Genomic DNA, 14276 nt, shown 5'->3' with positions numbered 1-14276 from the left:
CAGCCCATCTTTCCAACTATAAAGAAAAACCCCATGGCACTGCTTCCTCGGCTGTTACTAACGGGCCTGAGTTCACCGCCTCTGGCTAAGTTAATTACCTGCAGGCAACCTAGTTTGCTTCTCCATTTGGAGGAGCTTTGCCCAAGAAGCTTTTCCTCTGAGTCTTCTCACTAATAAGGGATTGAGATGCATCACAGCAGCGGGGAGTAGAATACTGAGGGCGGGACTCTAGCAGTCCCTGGGGCCTGGAGAATGTGGACCCACCTCTCCCAGGAACCTGGCACAAGGCTGGGCTCTACAAGAAGGAACCACAGGCAGGTCCTGGGGACCCAGGATGCTGCAGAAGGCTGCACCCCAACTTGCCAGTGCCCTGTCTCCCCACTCTCCCAGAGGAGGACTCGGCTCTGCAGACCTGGTCCTGTCATCGTGTGCCCCTGCTGTTCCTCCATCCAGGGAGCTTGCTTTGCTGGTGACCCTGTCCCCAGACACTGCTGCTGCTGCTGCCGCTGCTGCTGCCAGTGAGCAACCGCTCCCTGCCTCCCCCTGGGTCCTGCGATGTCAGCCCCTGTTCCAGACACTCTCAATGGGCTACTGCTTCCCTGGCCAGAGCAGCAGGCAAAGGGGCTGGGCCAGGGCCAGAAGGATTGGAAACCAAGAACAGTCCGACCCCCAAGCCTCTGCTCAACTCCTGCACTCACTGTTTGCCCAGGGCTGACCACTCTGAGTGTCCATAGATCCTGCCGCAGCTGGTGTGAGCACGTAGCAGAGGCCAGTTTACCAGCTGCACACTGGTAAGCAGGAAACATGGTGGCAGGCACACAGTCAACGCATCTGGGTTGTGGCTGGTCTGACAGCTGCCGACTTTGTCTCACAGATAATTAGATCAAGCGTCTTTCCAGCACAGAAACTCAACATGCAGTGTCACTTAGTGGCTGCTGCATGGGGTCCTTGGCCTTAATTGAAGACATCATAGGGTAGAACCTCGCAGAAGTCCTCAGGCTATTTCTTCTCATTCTGGTAATTAAACATTTGAGCGAATCATGACACCTCCCATGTGTTGGTTTGGGTCCCCACTCCATGGAGTCTAAGCCACATGGACTAAGAAATCTCTCTCTCCCAAGCAGGGCCTTCCTCACACAGTACCTGGATGGAAGCTTGGGAGGAAGGAGGTTCCATGTCATCTCCTCTCCTATCCTTTCCCCCCTTCTTTCTCCTCCTGTCCCCTCGACAACTCCCAAGGGCCCTCAAGATACAGGAAAGTCAACTGGTCCTTAGGGCAAGGCCCTCTGTGTGAAAAGCCCACCATGCTTTTCTGGGCGCTGTCATTCATGATGCACCAGAGGCTTCCAGCATGCCTCCTCATGTTCTCATGCCTCCCTTGGAGATGCTGAAGGATTGTACCTGTCATGTTCAACTTCTTACCATCAGTCTGTGCATCCATGATAAAAAATGAGTGGAATGTCCTCAACAAGCCAGGGTGACAGAGCACATCCCATTCCTGTCCTCCACCATGTAGAGGCAGAAGTAATTAGGTAAGCAAGCAGAAGTTCTAACAGCTCCTTGGTTAGCTCTGGGCTCACACAGGATGTCCCCTGGGCCCTGCAGGCTTACTTCAGAAAAATAAAGCTAGATTTACTGGGCCATGAACTTTTGGGCAAATCATTTCCTCCAGCCTACATTTGCCCTTCACACGTTTCCAAAGGATACTGTGAGTGTGTACAGGGCCGGGGTGGGAGTGGTTAGAAAAGAGCTGGGGCTTCCAATGGCATCCTAGGTGGGTGATTTGCCTCCTCACCCCTCTGGTCTCCCTGATTTCTCTCCACTTACTGACTCTGCCTCAGCAACAATTTGTTTCCCCATGGGTTACCAAATACACAGGTAAGTTCCCACTTTAGGCTCTTTGTACCTGCTCACTCTACTGGGGTGCTTTCCCCCCTGACACTCGTATGCCTTGCTCTCCAGCTTCCCAGTCTCCTTTAGCACTTAGCGGCAAGGCCAGTCCTCTTACAGGAAGCTCTTGCTGGTCACCTTCCCTCTTTATTCTTCTCCAGGGCACTCACTGTCATCTAACCAACTACATCTCCAGCTCACTGCCTGTCTCTCCCACAAGTGGAATCTGCCAAGAGGGTGGGAATGCTATGTGTCTGGCTCATGGTCACAGCCTCAGCACCCTGGACCACACCTGACTCACAGCACTCACATGCTTGCTGGATAAATAATGAGGAGGACACACACCTGAGGCTACCACAGTCAAAACTACACTCAAAGCCTTCCAGAAAGTGGGTCAGGAGACCCAACGTGGATCAGGACCTAGGAGAACATTCAGGAAGCCAGTGAGCTCAGCCAGGCCACTGAGATGATGAGATGATGAGATGGACCTCTGGGCTGGGAGAAGATGTAAGTGGAGATGTGGAGATGCTGCTCAGTGCCTGACTTCTGCGTGTGTGGCATATCCTGCAGGAATTCCAGAAGTGGAGACAGCCTGGCCCTCCTGTCTGCCAGGAGTGGGGCTGACCCCAGCAGCAGGCTCTGGAGTTGTCTCAGGGAGTGCCATGCTTAGGAACATAAGGAGGGGTTGATGGAGGGAGGCCCAACCCCTTGCCCGCTGCTCTGCAGTTGAAGGGTGCCCTGGCTGGGGAAGTAGGGGCCTGTGAAGAGGCAGGTGGGATACAGACCCTGCAGCCCACAGAGTGGGGTCACAGGAAGGATAGCAGGTGCGACTGTGGGAGGGTGCAGCAGGGCTAAGCTGGCATCGGCAAGGGTCAGGTGAGCAGTATGAATTCAGTGGCAGTGGGGGTGATGGAGATGGGAGCCAGGTGCAGAGTGGAGAAGTTGGGCAGGTGGAGATGGCCAGAGGACCAGAGAGAGACTTAATGGGAGAGAACCTTGCTGGGATAGCAGTCGGCTCCCTTGGGTGTGGGACAAGACAGAGTCTGTCAGTAGACAAGCAGCTGAAGAGTGTGTGGAGAAGCAGGGCTTAGAGAGGAAGAGGAGGGGGCTGCAGAAAACAGTAGGGGACCATGTGGCAGGGCTTGGAGGCTGTGGCTTGTTTCCTAAGTGAAATCAATGCAGTGCAAGACTTTCTCAGCTCAATAGCTGATTAGCAATTTTTAATTACTGGTATGTAATTATTTCATGGAAAACAGTGACCATTCTGTGAAGCACACCAGGCGTGCTGAACGGATAACACTGTTGCATGTTTGCAGGGGGCTCACACCATGTGCCTTCTTACAGAAAACCCAGAGACACCCAGAGAACACATGTCTGTTTTAGGTCTTGTTTGCTGATTGTGGAGGCAGATACTATAAATGGAACCATTGAGCACCAAGGGGTGCAGGAGGGCAGCAGGTGGGACTCTGTGGGGATGTGCAGTGGAACCTAAGGCTGCTGGTGGCGGTAGGCATCACTACTTGTCCTTGAGGTCTCAGGGGATGTCTCTGGCTAAACAAACATCAATGACCCAATGGAAAGCATCCTAGGGCCCGGAGCCTGCTTTATCTTAGTCCAGGGCTGTCCTGATTACCCTGGGGCTCGCATCCTGGTGCGGCCTTGGTCTCCAGTGGATGTTCAATAAGCAGCCAGACTCATGCCAAGGGAGCTCACGTGTCTGCTGGGAAGGGGCCAGTTACAGAGACTGCTTTGCAGGATCAGAGGAGCAACAGCATTTGTGGACAACAGTGTGGATGGGGTTGGGCATGACAGGGCGCCTGGGAGAACAAGAGAGGGAACCTGGAGAGTAAGAAGGGCTGGCTCTGCAAGTCAGATAGGCCAAGAGAGGGTTCAGCTTGGATGCCATGGCTGCTCTCCACTGCAGGCCATCCTGGCAGCCTCTGGGAGCTTCCTATTCTTTCCTTAGAGGGAAGAATGCACTCTGGTCTTCTCAATGTCCAGTGTCCCCATGAATTTGCAATGCTGGGATCAGCTTTCCCTGGGGATTCCAGCTGGGTTTCCTGCTGATCTGCAGAAGTGACAGTGCCTGAGCTCATTCCACTCCCATGACTCAGAACCAAGGGTGGAACAAACATGTCTACTAGGATCCTGGGCTGGCACTGCCTCAGTCCTAGAGCCCGAGCCCTGGGCTTGGCTCTGCCCTTGGGCCCCAGGGTCCCCTGAGGAGGAGGAGCAAGCTGAACCTGTGCCTGGTTTGCCCCGCAAGGCCTCCCCAGCTTGCTCTGGCCCACTATCTCACTTCACTCCAGCCTCTCCCAGGACCCACTCTTGGTCCCTTGTTCTACCCTCAGGTTGAACCCGTGGGAAACTGTGCCCTCCTTTGAATTTGGCAAACCCTGCCTTATCCCTTGTTCCTTCCATTTGGAACATCTCCTCTCCTCAGAAATTCTCAGAACGTACCCCTCCTACCCTGACAGCCTTCCAGGAACTCATTCCAGGCTGGAAGTGGGGATGCCCAGCTCTCCCCATATCTTCTCCATGATCCCCCCGGGGGAGATCTCATTATGTTTTCATTCAAACAGCAAAACAGCTGGAGGTGTCAAACTGGGCAGCTGTGGGTCCGGTTCTACAGGTTCACCAAATGGATATGGAGAACCCGTGTTCTTCCCTCCCTGACAATCACAAGAAGACCTGCTTCGGTGACCTCACAGACAATGTCATCCCACAAAACAGGCAGGGGTCTGCCAGCCTCACGCCTCTGCCCTAGAATACTGCCGATGTGTTTGATGAAGTGACCATTGCACGTGCTATTGGGACAGCTCAGAGAAGAGTGCCCACCATGCATCAGGAGCTGCTCATTTCACACTCACCTGGCTCCGCCTGTAGCTCCTTTCCTATTTCCATTTTGCATAACACGTGAGACCTAGACAGAGCGTGTACCCTGATCAAGAAGGCGTGACTGATTCTGTCCTATTGACCTGCGTCTCTCTGTGTTATTCAGACTCCAGCAACCCCTGGCTATAGGGCTTGCCCTGGTAGAATCCTCCCCTTCCCCCTCTTCATCCCTCCTCAACACCAGCCAACAGCACAGCAGTGAAGCAGGCCTCACAGTTGCCAGGCAAATGAGATCCCCTGCTGAGATGGCCAGGCTGGCATAGCCCAGGAGGGCAAGTTACTTTCCCAGGCAGGAGTCCAGAAACACCCCCAGGAGAAGTAGAGCCTAATGCAAGTTCCTAAGGCAGCAAAGTTCAAAGTGACTGCAACAGCAACAACCTAAAAAGCAGAAAAAAAAATGGTGTCTCTTCCCAGCAGGTGCCATGTGCTCTGCTAACTTGTAACAAGATGTTGAGCTTTTATGCTTGCTTAGTAACACTTGAAGGGGGAAAAAGGATTCATCTGTGCCCTGTGGAATGTTTGGCTTCCAATCTGAAGGTGGAAATCATTTCCTCTGTTTCCATTAGCTGGGGACTCCCATTGGGGCCACTCAGGAGCCCCTGTAGAGGCCACTGGAACAGCTAAGAACCCCCTGGAAGCTGAGCCTCTCGCTTGGTTCCTTTCTCCCCTCCAGCCCTGGCTTGTTCGGACCGCTGTGTCGGTCTACATGAAACAACAGGCTGAACAGCCAGGCATGGCCAGCATCTGTGGAAGGGCAAGCCCCACTTCCCAAGTAGTATTTGAGACAAAGCATGAACCCAAAACCAATTTAGGAAAGTCAGCACATCAGCTGCCACACAAGCAGGAACACAGTATTGTTTGGCGACTTCTAGTACACAACTCCTGGCTGCCCAACGTCATGGTGCTCCCTGGTGCTCTCCTGGTAGCGTAAGGCTCTGAGGATGATGGAAGTCCAGCTTAGCCACAATGAGAAACAGACGCGGCATTTCTTCTCTTCCTCTCCTCACACCTAACTTCTGGGGGCAAAGCCCTGTCTGGCTTCAGAGCAGGGGACAAAGTTACAGACTGCAGCTGAAACAATGCTTTGGAGTTAAGCTGTTCTGTACATGCTAATAAGCCTTAGGCAGCAGAAATCTCATTCTGCATTTGTAAGGAATCCTCCTACCATAGCAACTGGAATGCAATTCCGGAAGGTTTTTCATAAAAGAGACGTTGAGTGCAGTTTCCTCTTATGGAGCAGGGAGGGCTGTGTGCCTTGCCCCACTGCCACTCCACAACAGAAGCTCTGGCCTCTGGGCTCCACCCAGTGCAGTGTGTCCCCTCATTCCCTCTGGCTCCACACACACTATTGTCATGGAGATTGTCCGGCTAGTGGCTTCTAAGGATAGACAGAGTTGCAGAGACTTAAGTCATAACTTCTTTTTGTAAAGTCTGGGAGGAATAGAGAATGGGAGGTGGACAGCTACAGAATTTTGGCTTGCATAGGGGGGAAAACGACTGTTACGTTTGCTGTATTAGTAAGCCTCTGAAAAATTTGGGACAGATGACAAATTGTCCCCAGTGGAGCCCAATCTGGCATTAAATATTCTGCTGCCAGTTGTGCTGGGCGCTGGTTAGGAAGTTGACCTTCACATCCCTCCCCTTTCTTCCAAAATCCCATTCCTCCCTTACCCCAACACGGCCACCACTATTGGTTTCTGTCTATTGCCTGCTGGGGCCATGGTTGTGTTCTAGTGAGGGTGAAGAACTCCCCTTGCCACGAATCCCACCCATCATGGTGGGCCTGCCCTCCTGCCCATCGGGCCCCTGCTGCTCAGTGCCTGACTTCTGCTTGTGTGGCATATCCTGCAGGAATTCAGAAGTAGAGACAGACTGTCCCTCCTGTCTGCCAGGAGTGGGGCTGACCCCAGCAGCAGGCTCTGGAGTTGTCTCAGGGAGTGCCTACCCTTACTCCAGATGAATGTTTCCAGGACAGCCACAGGAGCTCACACTCAGTGCCATGCGTACCTCATCTTCGTCTGCCTAAGCCATTGGGCCCAGCAATGTACCCCCTTCCTCCTGGACAGAGCCTTTGCTCCAGGCCTATGGCCACATTTGGCCACAACCAACCTCGACAGCAGGTGTCACAAGCACCCAGCACCTGTACCCTGCCAGGCTCTGGGCTAAGGGGTGTTTCCTTAGAGCAGTTGTCTCTCCTTAGCCAGAGTAAGCAAAGGCCCAGGGCTACACAGACAGGAAGTACCAGAGCCCTGGCGCATCCCTAGATCTTTGCTGGAGTACTAGTCACTACTCTCCCCCAGAAAGGTGATCTTTGGTCGAACAGTTCGACCACACTGAGGGGGTGAGAATTCACAAGACCTGCAAAAATCTCAACAAATCAGAAGGATTCAGTGGAAAAATGTAGCCAGCAAGAAACAAAACTGAACCCTCATCTGCTCAAGGCCACCCGCCTTCCCTTGTGTTTTGACATCCTCCCTCCCTCATGCAGGTCCAGCACAGTCCTTTCTGCCCTCGTGTGAAATGATGAGAAACACTGCTAAAATAACTCAGGGAGAGGGAGGCAATGCGCAGTCTGATGCAGAGATAAAAACCTTCAGAAAGATGCAATTTGGGGCAGGTTAGAAACCAGAGAATGGAACATCAGTCTATAAAATCCAACACGGCTGATAAACCTGGAGTGACCAGGCAAGCGTCAGTACACACCCAGTGCTGGGGAGCAGGGCAGGTGCATTCAGGGCGGCGCCTGTAGACACGGCCATTTCTGCTTACACATCTTGGTTTTTCCACCACACGTCTCAGAATTTCTGAAGTACAGTACTGCCAGTATCATGAGCTTAGCTATAAGCACACCCAGGACCATCACTTTTGAAGCCAAACACATCTGTCCCAGAGCCCATCTGCTCTAGGATCCCAGGCTGCCATGACCACCATATTGTGGGCTGAGGCAGCGGAGGCCAGCACACTTGTGCTCCCACCTTGGCTGTGAATACTGCCACCCACATGTGGGTTACACGTCACAGCAGCCTTAGGCTGGGGGGCCCATGATGGCGATTCTGCCCTCCAAGGAGCCTCCTCCAATAGCAGAGGGACTCAGGAGAGCAGGCATTTTGAGAACACACATCACTGAAATGCCACTGCTGCCACTTCCCTCCAGTGAGGCCATTTCCAATCTTGACTTCCTCTAGCCATCTAACCTCATGGATTCCACACTGGTCACAGACATGAAGATATGGATGCCAGAGCCCAGAGGCGCAGGGGCCAGGAGTCAACCCTACCTTGGAGGAAGCAGCTCTTGCTGTGGGTGATGGACAGCCTCTTCCCCAGCAGGCAGGCGGCACGGTGCAGCTCACAGTGGTTCTCATAAAACCGGCCATCGGAGCCGCACACTGGCAGGTAGCTGGGCCTGCACGCCTCCAGGCAGCGGCACTCAGCCTCTCCCGTGGCCTGGCTGAACACGCACTGGCTCCCGCGGCCGCAGAACTTCTTCCCACAGGAGGCCAGCAGCCCACCATGGCTGGAAAGCCCTGCCAGGCACAAAGAAAAGAGTGTCAGCTGCCGAGGTGGAGGGGGTAGAGGATGGGGGTTGCCTTTGTAACTCTACCCAGCTGTGAAGAGAAGATTACCAGAGGTGGTGTCTGGCGGCTCAGGGTGCCCGACAGAGTCCCTGACCCTGCCATCCTCCAAAAAGAGGCAGTAGGACTCTGGTATTAAGGTGGGCTCTGGTATTAAGGGGGACTCTGGTGGGAGATGGGAACACTCAGTCCTTCTATGTTCACTAAAAAGCACCTTATACAGCACAGCAAAGCCCCCAACATTGTGTCCAGGCTCTGAGACAATGTCCAGACTGGATGCTCCAGAAACCAATATCTTTTAAAAGAAGCAGTTCCTTCCATTCTTTCTCCATCATACCCTCTGTTATGTGATGACTTTGGCCCAGGCTGTGCTAGGCACTACAAGAACCCCCAAAAGAACATGTCCTGACTGCCTTGTTCTGTGACATGTGCACATATGACTCTGAGCCTGGAAGTGACAATGTCCACAGTCCAGGCCCCCAGGGAAGACAGCATGTAGCCTGGGGGCTGAGAGGCTCTCCCTGAGCCACAGCACGTGGAGTTCCCTTGGCCCATGTGCCTCGGTTAGACACCTGACAGGAATGGGAATTCTGAACAGGGGTGAAGGGAAATGGGGAGGCAAGACATGATTCCAGGAGACTTAGCCAAGCAGAGGAATTTAGGTGTGATATTAGGTTTTGGAAAGTGAGTGCAGAGTTGCAAGAGGAAATGTGGCCTAGGACAGAAGTGAGACCCTAAAAGTTTAGACTGGGAAAGGGGAGACAGAGGTTGTGTTTCCCTCTGGGGAACACATGGCCACATGTGTCCATGGTCCACACCTTTCTAGCCCCTCACCACAGGCATGGGCAGGAAAGTTGAGATGCCAGGGGTCCCCTGTCCCCAGAGCACACCTCTGTGACCTCAGACAGTGGTGCCCAGAGCTCACACTTAGCAGGGGCACACGTAAGTCAGCCAGGTGTTCACAACCCATCAAGGCCCTGAAAACTACACAGTTGTTATGTGTCATCAAAGCCAAGAGTTGGGAATTACAAAGGAATATCAAATTACAGATCATGAAAACACACATGCAGATACGCTGGCCACAGAAGTCTTTGCTTGATGTTTTAATTAAATCTTCTTCAAAATACTTAGCAGGACAGAATGGCCCCGGTTGCCAAGACACAACTGTCAGCCCTGTGGCTCCCACCTCATGGGATTAAAATGTCTAAGCAAGAAAAGATTCTCCTTTCTTGTTTCCAGTTAAGTCTGCATTTCATCATTATAAATTTGAAAAGAAAAAAGAAATCCGTTATCGGCAGATTAACAACCTGATTCAATAACTCATTTAAATTCTAGATCTGGCAAGCTAAGAAATATTGACATTTTCTGGAATCATAATAAACTAGAAGGTCAGAATCTCTTTGAGTGGCATAAAAGTGCAGACCCTCAGCAGGTCGCGTGGCATGCCTGATCTGCTCTGTGGATGTGAGTGTCACTGGCAGGGCAGCCAGGGCTGGGTGGCAGCCAGTGGCCACTCTGCAGAAGGAAGCTGGAGGCAGGTGCTTGGCAGGCAAGGCTATGGGCTGGAGGCCCCCACTTGGGGTGTTTACGGCGCCTCTGCCACCAAGTGCATTTAATCAGCACCATTCTCCTGGGTTGTTGAAAAACGGTTAGTGGGGAAAACGCTGGAGGCCACAAGAAAAAACTAACACAGCTTTAAAAATACCAGCTTTTGTTTTTCTCCCAAGACAGGGCCAGGACATGGAGCACTGCCACTGGTTTGCTGTTTAATTAACTTCTCTGTGTAGCTGGGTGTGGACCCAGTCACAGCCCTGTCCCTGACCCCCATAGCCGTGCACCATGGCCATGCGGAACCTATGCTGGACTGCTACTAAGGCCATGCTACCCCTGCACACAGCTCCAGCTCCCTTCAACCTGCTGAATCAGCTCCAGCTCACCCATGGGGTCTGCTGGTTGAGGAGGCATTCACTGCTTGCTGAAGTCTAAGCGTTCCCTCTCTGAACTCCCACATGTTGCCCCAGGCACTGACCTCAGGAAGCCCAGAGGTGCCCTCAATCCTTGGGTGATTCTAGGACACTCAGATTTTACAGACATGGTTTTCCTGTCTCTTGGTTGCTCACTTAGTGCTGCCACTCAGATGCCAGTTGAAGGATGATGTGGAAGCAGATGGGTTCCCCAGTGCAATGAACCCCTGAGGGTACTTGTCCTTCACTTTCTCCAATGAGATGGACAGGGAAGGGGATTGCGAGGTGGACAGGGGAGGGGTTTGCAGGGTGGAGATCAACCTTTTTTGATAAAGGGAATGAGACTCCTGGCAAGAAAGGAGCTGCAATGACCGCCTTACGGAGGAGGTCAGGCCAGAGTGAGCCCACCACTGACACAGGAGAACCCAGTGAGATGGACCCTCTCTCCGAGGCATCTGTGGGTGCAGGAAGTGGAGAACCCTGCTGAGCATGCAGCTGGGACCGTGGTAGCCCTGCCGCAGGTGATGCTCAGAGGCGTCAGGGTTACATAAGCATTTGTCCCAACGGTGCCCATGGAAGCTGTCGGGAACACTCAGGTTCTGACATGGAAATCGGCTCTTGGTAAATATTGGATCCCTAATTACTTGCAATTAAGGCAAAAGTAGTTTTAAGTTGTGCATGTGCCCTTTACAAAGGCTGTTGCTGGCAAGCTCTGTGGGAGCTTTGAGTACCCTAGGAATAGGCAGCCCTGAATTAGATCCACCCTGGCCACAGGTGGTCACCCATTGTCCCCACCTACTGACCAGGAGAGGGGATGATCTCACTAAGCAAGCCCCTCATCACCACTGCTTTCCTTTTGTGAATGCAGAGTGAATCCCCTGCTCCTGCCAAGATGACAATAAAAGTTATGAGAAAGGTAGCCAGGTGAGACCAGCAGCGACTGCCTCCACTGTGGACGAGGACCACCATGGAGCGCAGAAAAGATATGATGTGCTTAACTCACAGTCATAAATAAGTCATTTATGCCAGCTAGAACCTGATCATATTGCCAAATCAGCTGCTTTTCAACACCAATTACATGCACTGAACATGGTCAGAAATGGGATGTTGCATTACCATCTTGGTGGCAGAAGAAATGAGGCCGCTTGTAGCACCTGGCACTCAAGATGTCCTTGTGAGTCTCACTCGGACCAGTGACAAGAACCTCACTGAGCCAGGACCACAGCCACTGAGCAAGTGCATAAGGGGAGATCCCAAGACAAGCCCCCAACAGTGTGGGCCTGATTCACAGGGACACACCCCCTCCCCGCTTTCTCCACGCTGCTCACTCCCAGAAGCACACACAGCTGTATTGTTTGGTTGTCCAGACTCTGACTTAGGCTTCCCAATGTTTCTTAGTCCAAGGCAAACCAACAAATTCTCCATTGCAGAGACTATGCCCCCAGTGACACACAAGGAGTATTATGGTTTGAATGCCCATGTAAAGAGAGACTGGTCTTCTCTTGGTTCATTTTGCAAATGCTTGCAACAGTTGGGGCTGGGTTGGGCTGATTATACTTGTAAAACTCAACAACAATGTCTAATGTGAACACCAAGCTCCACTGTTTTAATCAAGAAGGGCATCAATTTCTCCTCCCAAAGATAGACCCTTTTATCTCAGTGGGATTTGTAGTCACAATAACAGGGAGAGGACAATATCAAGAGAAAGCTCAGAGAGAGTGTCACGTAGATCATATCACTGCTTTCATTCTTGACTCACATCTCTTGCTCATCTGAACCAAGCCACCTGTGAGTCCATTTCAGGTGGAGTTGAGGATTACCCTGCTCTGCCCCTGAGACCAGGGAGACTGCACAAGGAGTCAGCAACCTGCCAACTTCCTCAGAGACGGACAGGTCGACATTCACTCTGCTTGCTGGGCACTGTTCACAAGGCGGCTGCTGCATTAAGATACCAACACATCTGGACTTGAGTCCCAGCGAGGGGGCAGTGGAAACTACAATGTGCACCTGCATGGTGAGGGGTGACAGCCAGCACCAGCGCTGCTGGAGCGGAGGGTGATGACGCTGAAGGACGAACTGCAGCCTCCAGGACGAAGCAGCACAGCACCAAGAAGGTGTGTGAGGGAGCCATGACTTTTGACCCCAGAAGAAAATTGAAAGAATTTGAGGAGGAAATTGTCATTATTGAGGCTGTAATTAGTGACCCGCAAGATGAAGTACAGGATATACCTCAAAATTTAAAGCAAAAGTAGAAATAGGAAAAACGTTAAACAGCCACTCCAAAGAAAACTGCTAAGGAAGAGTTGAAGAGAAGCCTGTGAATAGTCTTAACTAGTCAATCACTGAATGTTTTCAGTTGAAATCAGGAGCCCTGCAGGGACACCTGTTACCACCATTCGGATGTGAAAGCAAAATGGAAGACAAGACAATGAAATAATCATTTAGAATTGAAAAAGAAAGATGACTAACTAACTGGAATACTCAGCAAGCCAAGAGACTCATGGGAGGCCCAACATAACAGCTTAGTGCTAAATCCTTGGCTTCATGCACCAGGATCCCATATGGGCAATGGTTCATGTTTTGGCAGCTTCACTTTCAATCCAGCTCCCTGCTTGTGGCCTGGGAAAACATAAGAGGACAGCCCAAATTCCTCTGCATGGGAGACCCAGAAGAATCTCATGGCTCCTGGCTTTGGTTTGATTTAGCAGCCTTTGTGGTCACTTAGGAAATGAACTAACTGATGGGAGAACTTTCTCTCTGTATCTCTTTGTCTGTAAATCTGCCTTTCCAATACAAAAAATAAATCTTAAAAAAAAAAAGACTCATGAAAAATATAAGGAAGCACCCTACTCTGCATTAGCAGTAAATAACTGGAAAAAGAAAACGTACAAATGGTCCATTGTAATGCTGCTGAAAGCCATAAAATATTTATGAGTAAGTCTGACAAGAAGACTACAGGACCTATACGAGACAGACTGTAAAATCTTATGGAAAGTCATAAAATAAGATTTGAACTGCAAAGACAATCATTATTCTTGGGTTGGAGGACATTATAAATTTACCAGTGTAATGCATTTTTCTGGAATTAGATGAAATGATCTTAAAAAAAAAGGTTCATTTGAAAGAATAAGCACCCTCAAATAAAGAAAAGGATAAATAAAGACATAACGATTGGGGTATGGGCCTTCAAACATATTGAGACCACAAAGCTGCTGGGATAAGATGCTGTTAGGAATGGGTAGATCAATGACTACCAGATATGGCAGTGGAACACAAGAGGATCCAGAAATGTATCACATGGTCTATGAAAATTCCTCACATGACAAGAATGAAAAGGAAGCTACTTGATAAATGATGTGGTGACAACTAATGATCCACCTGGCAGAGAAGAGCACTGGAAACATATCTCACACCACACAGAAATCAAGTAGCTAATTAAGAGTGGGCATTTGGCTTCAGACATGGCTTAGGATGCCTAAACCCCTTTACTGGCCTGCTAGGGCTTCGTCTTGCCTTCACTTTCTATCCTAACTTCCTGCTCACATGCACCCTGGAAGGTAACAGGTTCAAGTAGCTGCACACACTTGCAGGTTCCTGGCTTCCACTTCTCCAAGCCCTTGGCTGCTATGAGCATTTGGGGAATGAACCAACAGGTGGAAAATCTCTGTCTCTCTCTGAAAAGATGTCAAAACATTTAAAAATAACTGTTTTATTTTGCCCTCGTTTTCCTCAGAAATATAGAGTTTGTGCAACATGCTCAGAAGTTTGTACAAATGAGTCATACTGTAGGTCTCATTTGACATTGCTCTTGCTCTTACGATGTGTTTTGTTTCTTGCGCATCTTTGCACAACCCCACATTCAATCATTTCCACTTACAGCATCTCTGTGGACAGAGATTGTTATTTTTTTCAGATGTTCTATGTTGGGTTGTTTGTTGCCTTTTTCTGTAATTCT

General features: G+C 50.8%; 1 protein-coding gene across 1 annotated transcript in view; it reads right to left on the bottom strand.

Annotated features, from left to right (window-relative positions):
• FSTL4 (follistatin like 4) overlaps positions 1–14276 on the bottom strand; it is a 418275-nt gene that overhangs the window by 130653 nt on the left and 273346 nt on the right. The window contains exon 4 of the mRNA XM_004586404.2: positions 8061–8309. Coding sequence (XP_004586461.2) covers positions 8061–8309 — 249 coding nt within the window. The remainder of the gene's footprint in view (positions 1–8060; positions 8310–14276) is intronic.

The sequence above is a fragment of the Ochotona princeps genome, chromosome 19 (assembly GCF_030435755.1).
Source record: "Ochotona princeps isolate mOchPri1 chromosome 19, mOchPri1.hap1, whole genome shotgun sequence".
Lineage (NCBI taxonomy): Eukaryota > Metazoa > Chordata > Mammalia > Lagomorpha > Ochotonidae > Ochotona > Ochotona princeps.
The sequence above is the reverse complement of the archived record's forward strand: the minus strand, read 5'-3'. Positions and strand labels throughout refer to the sequence as shown.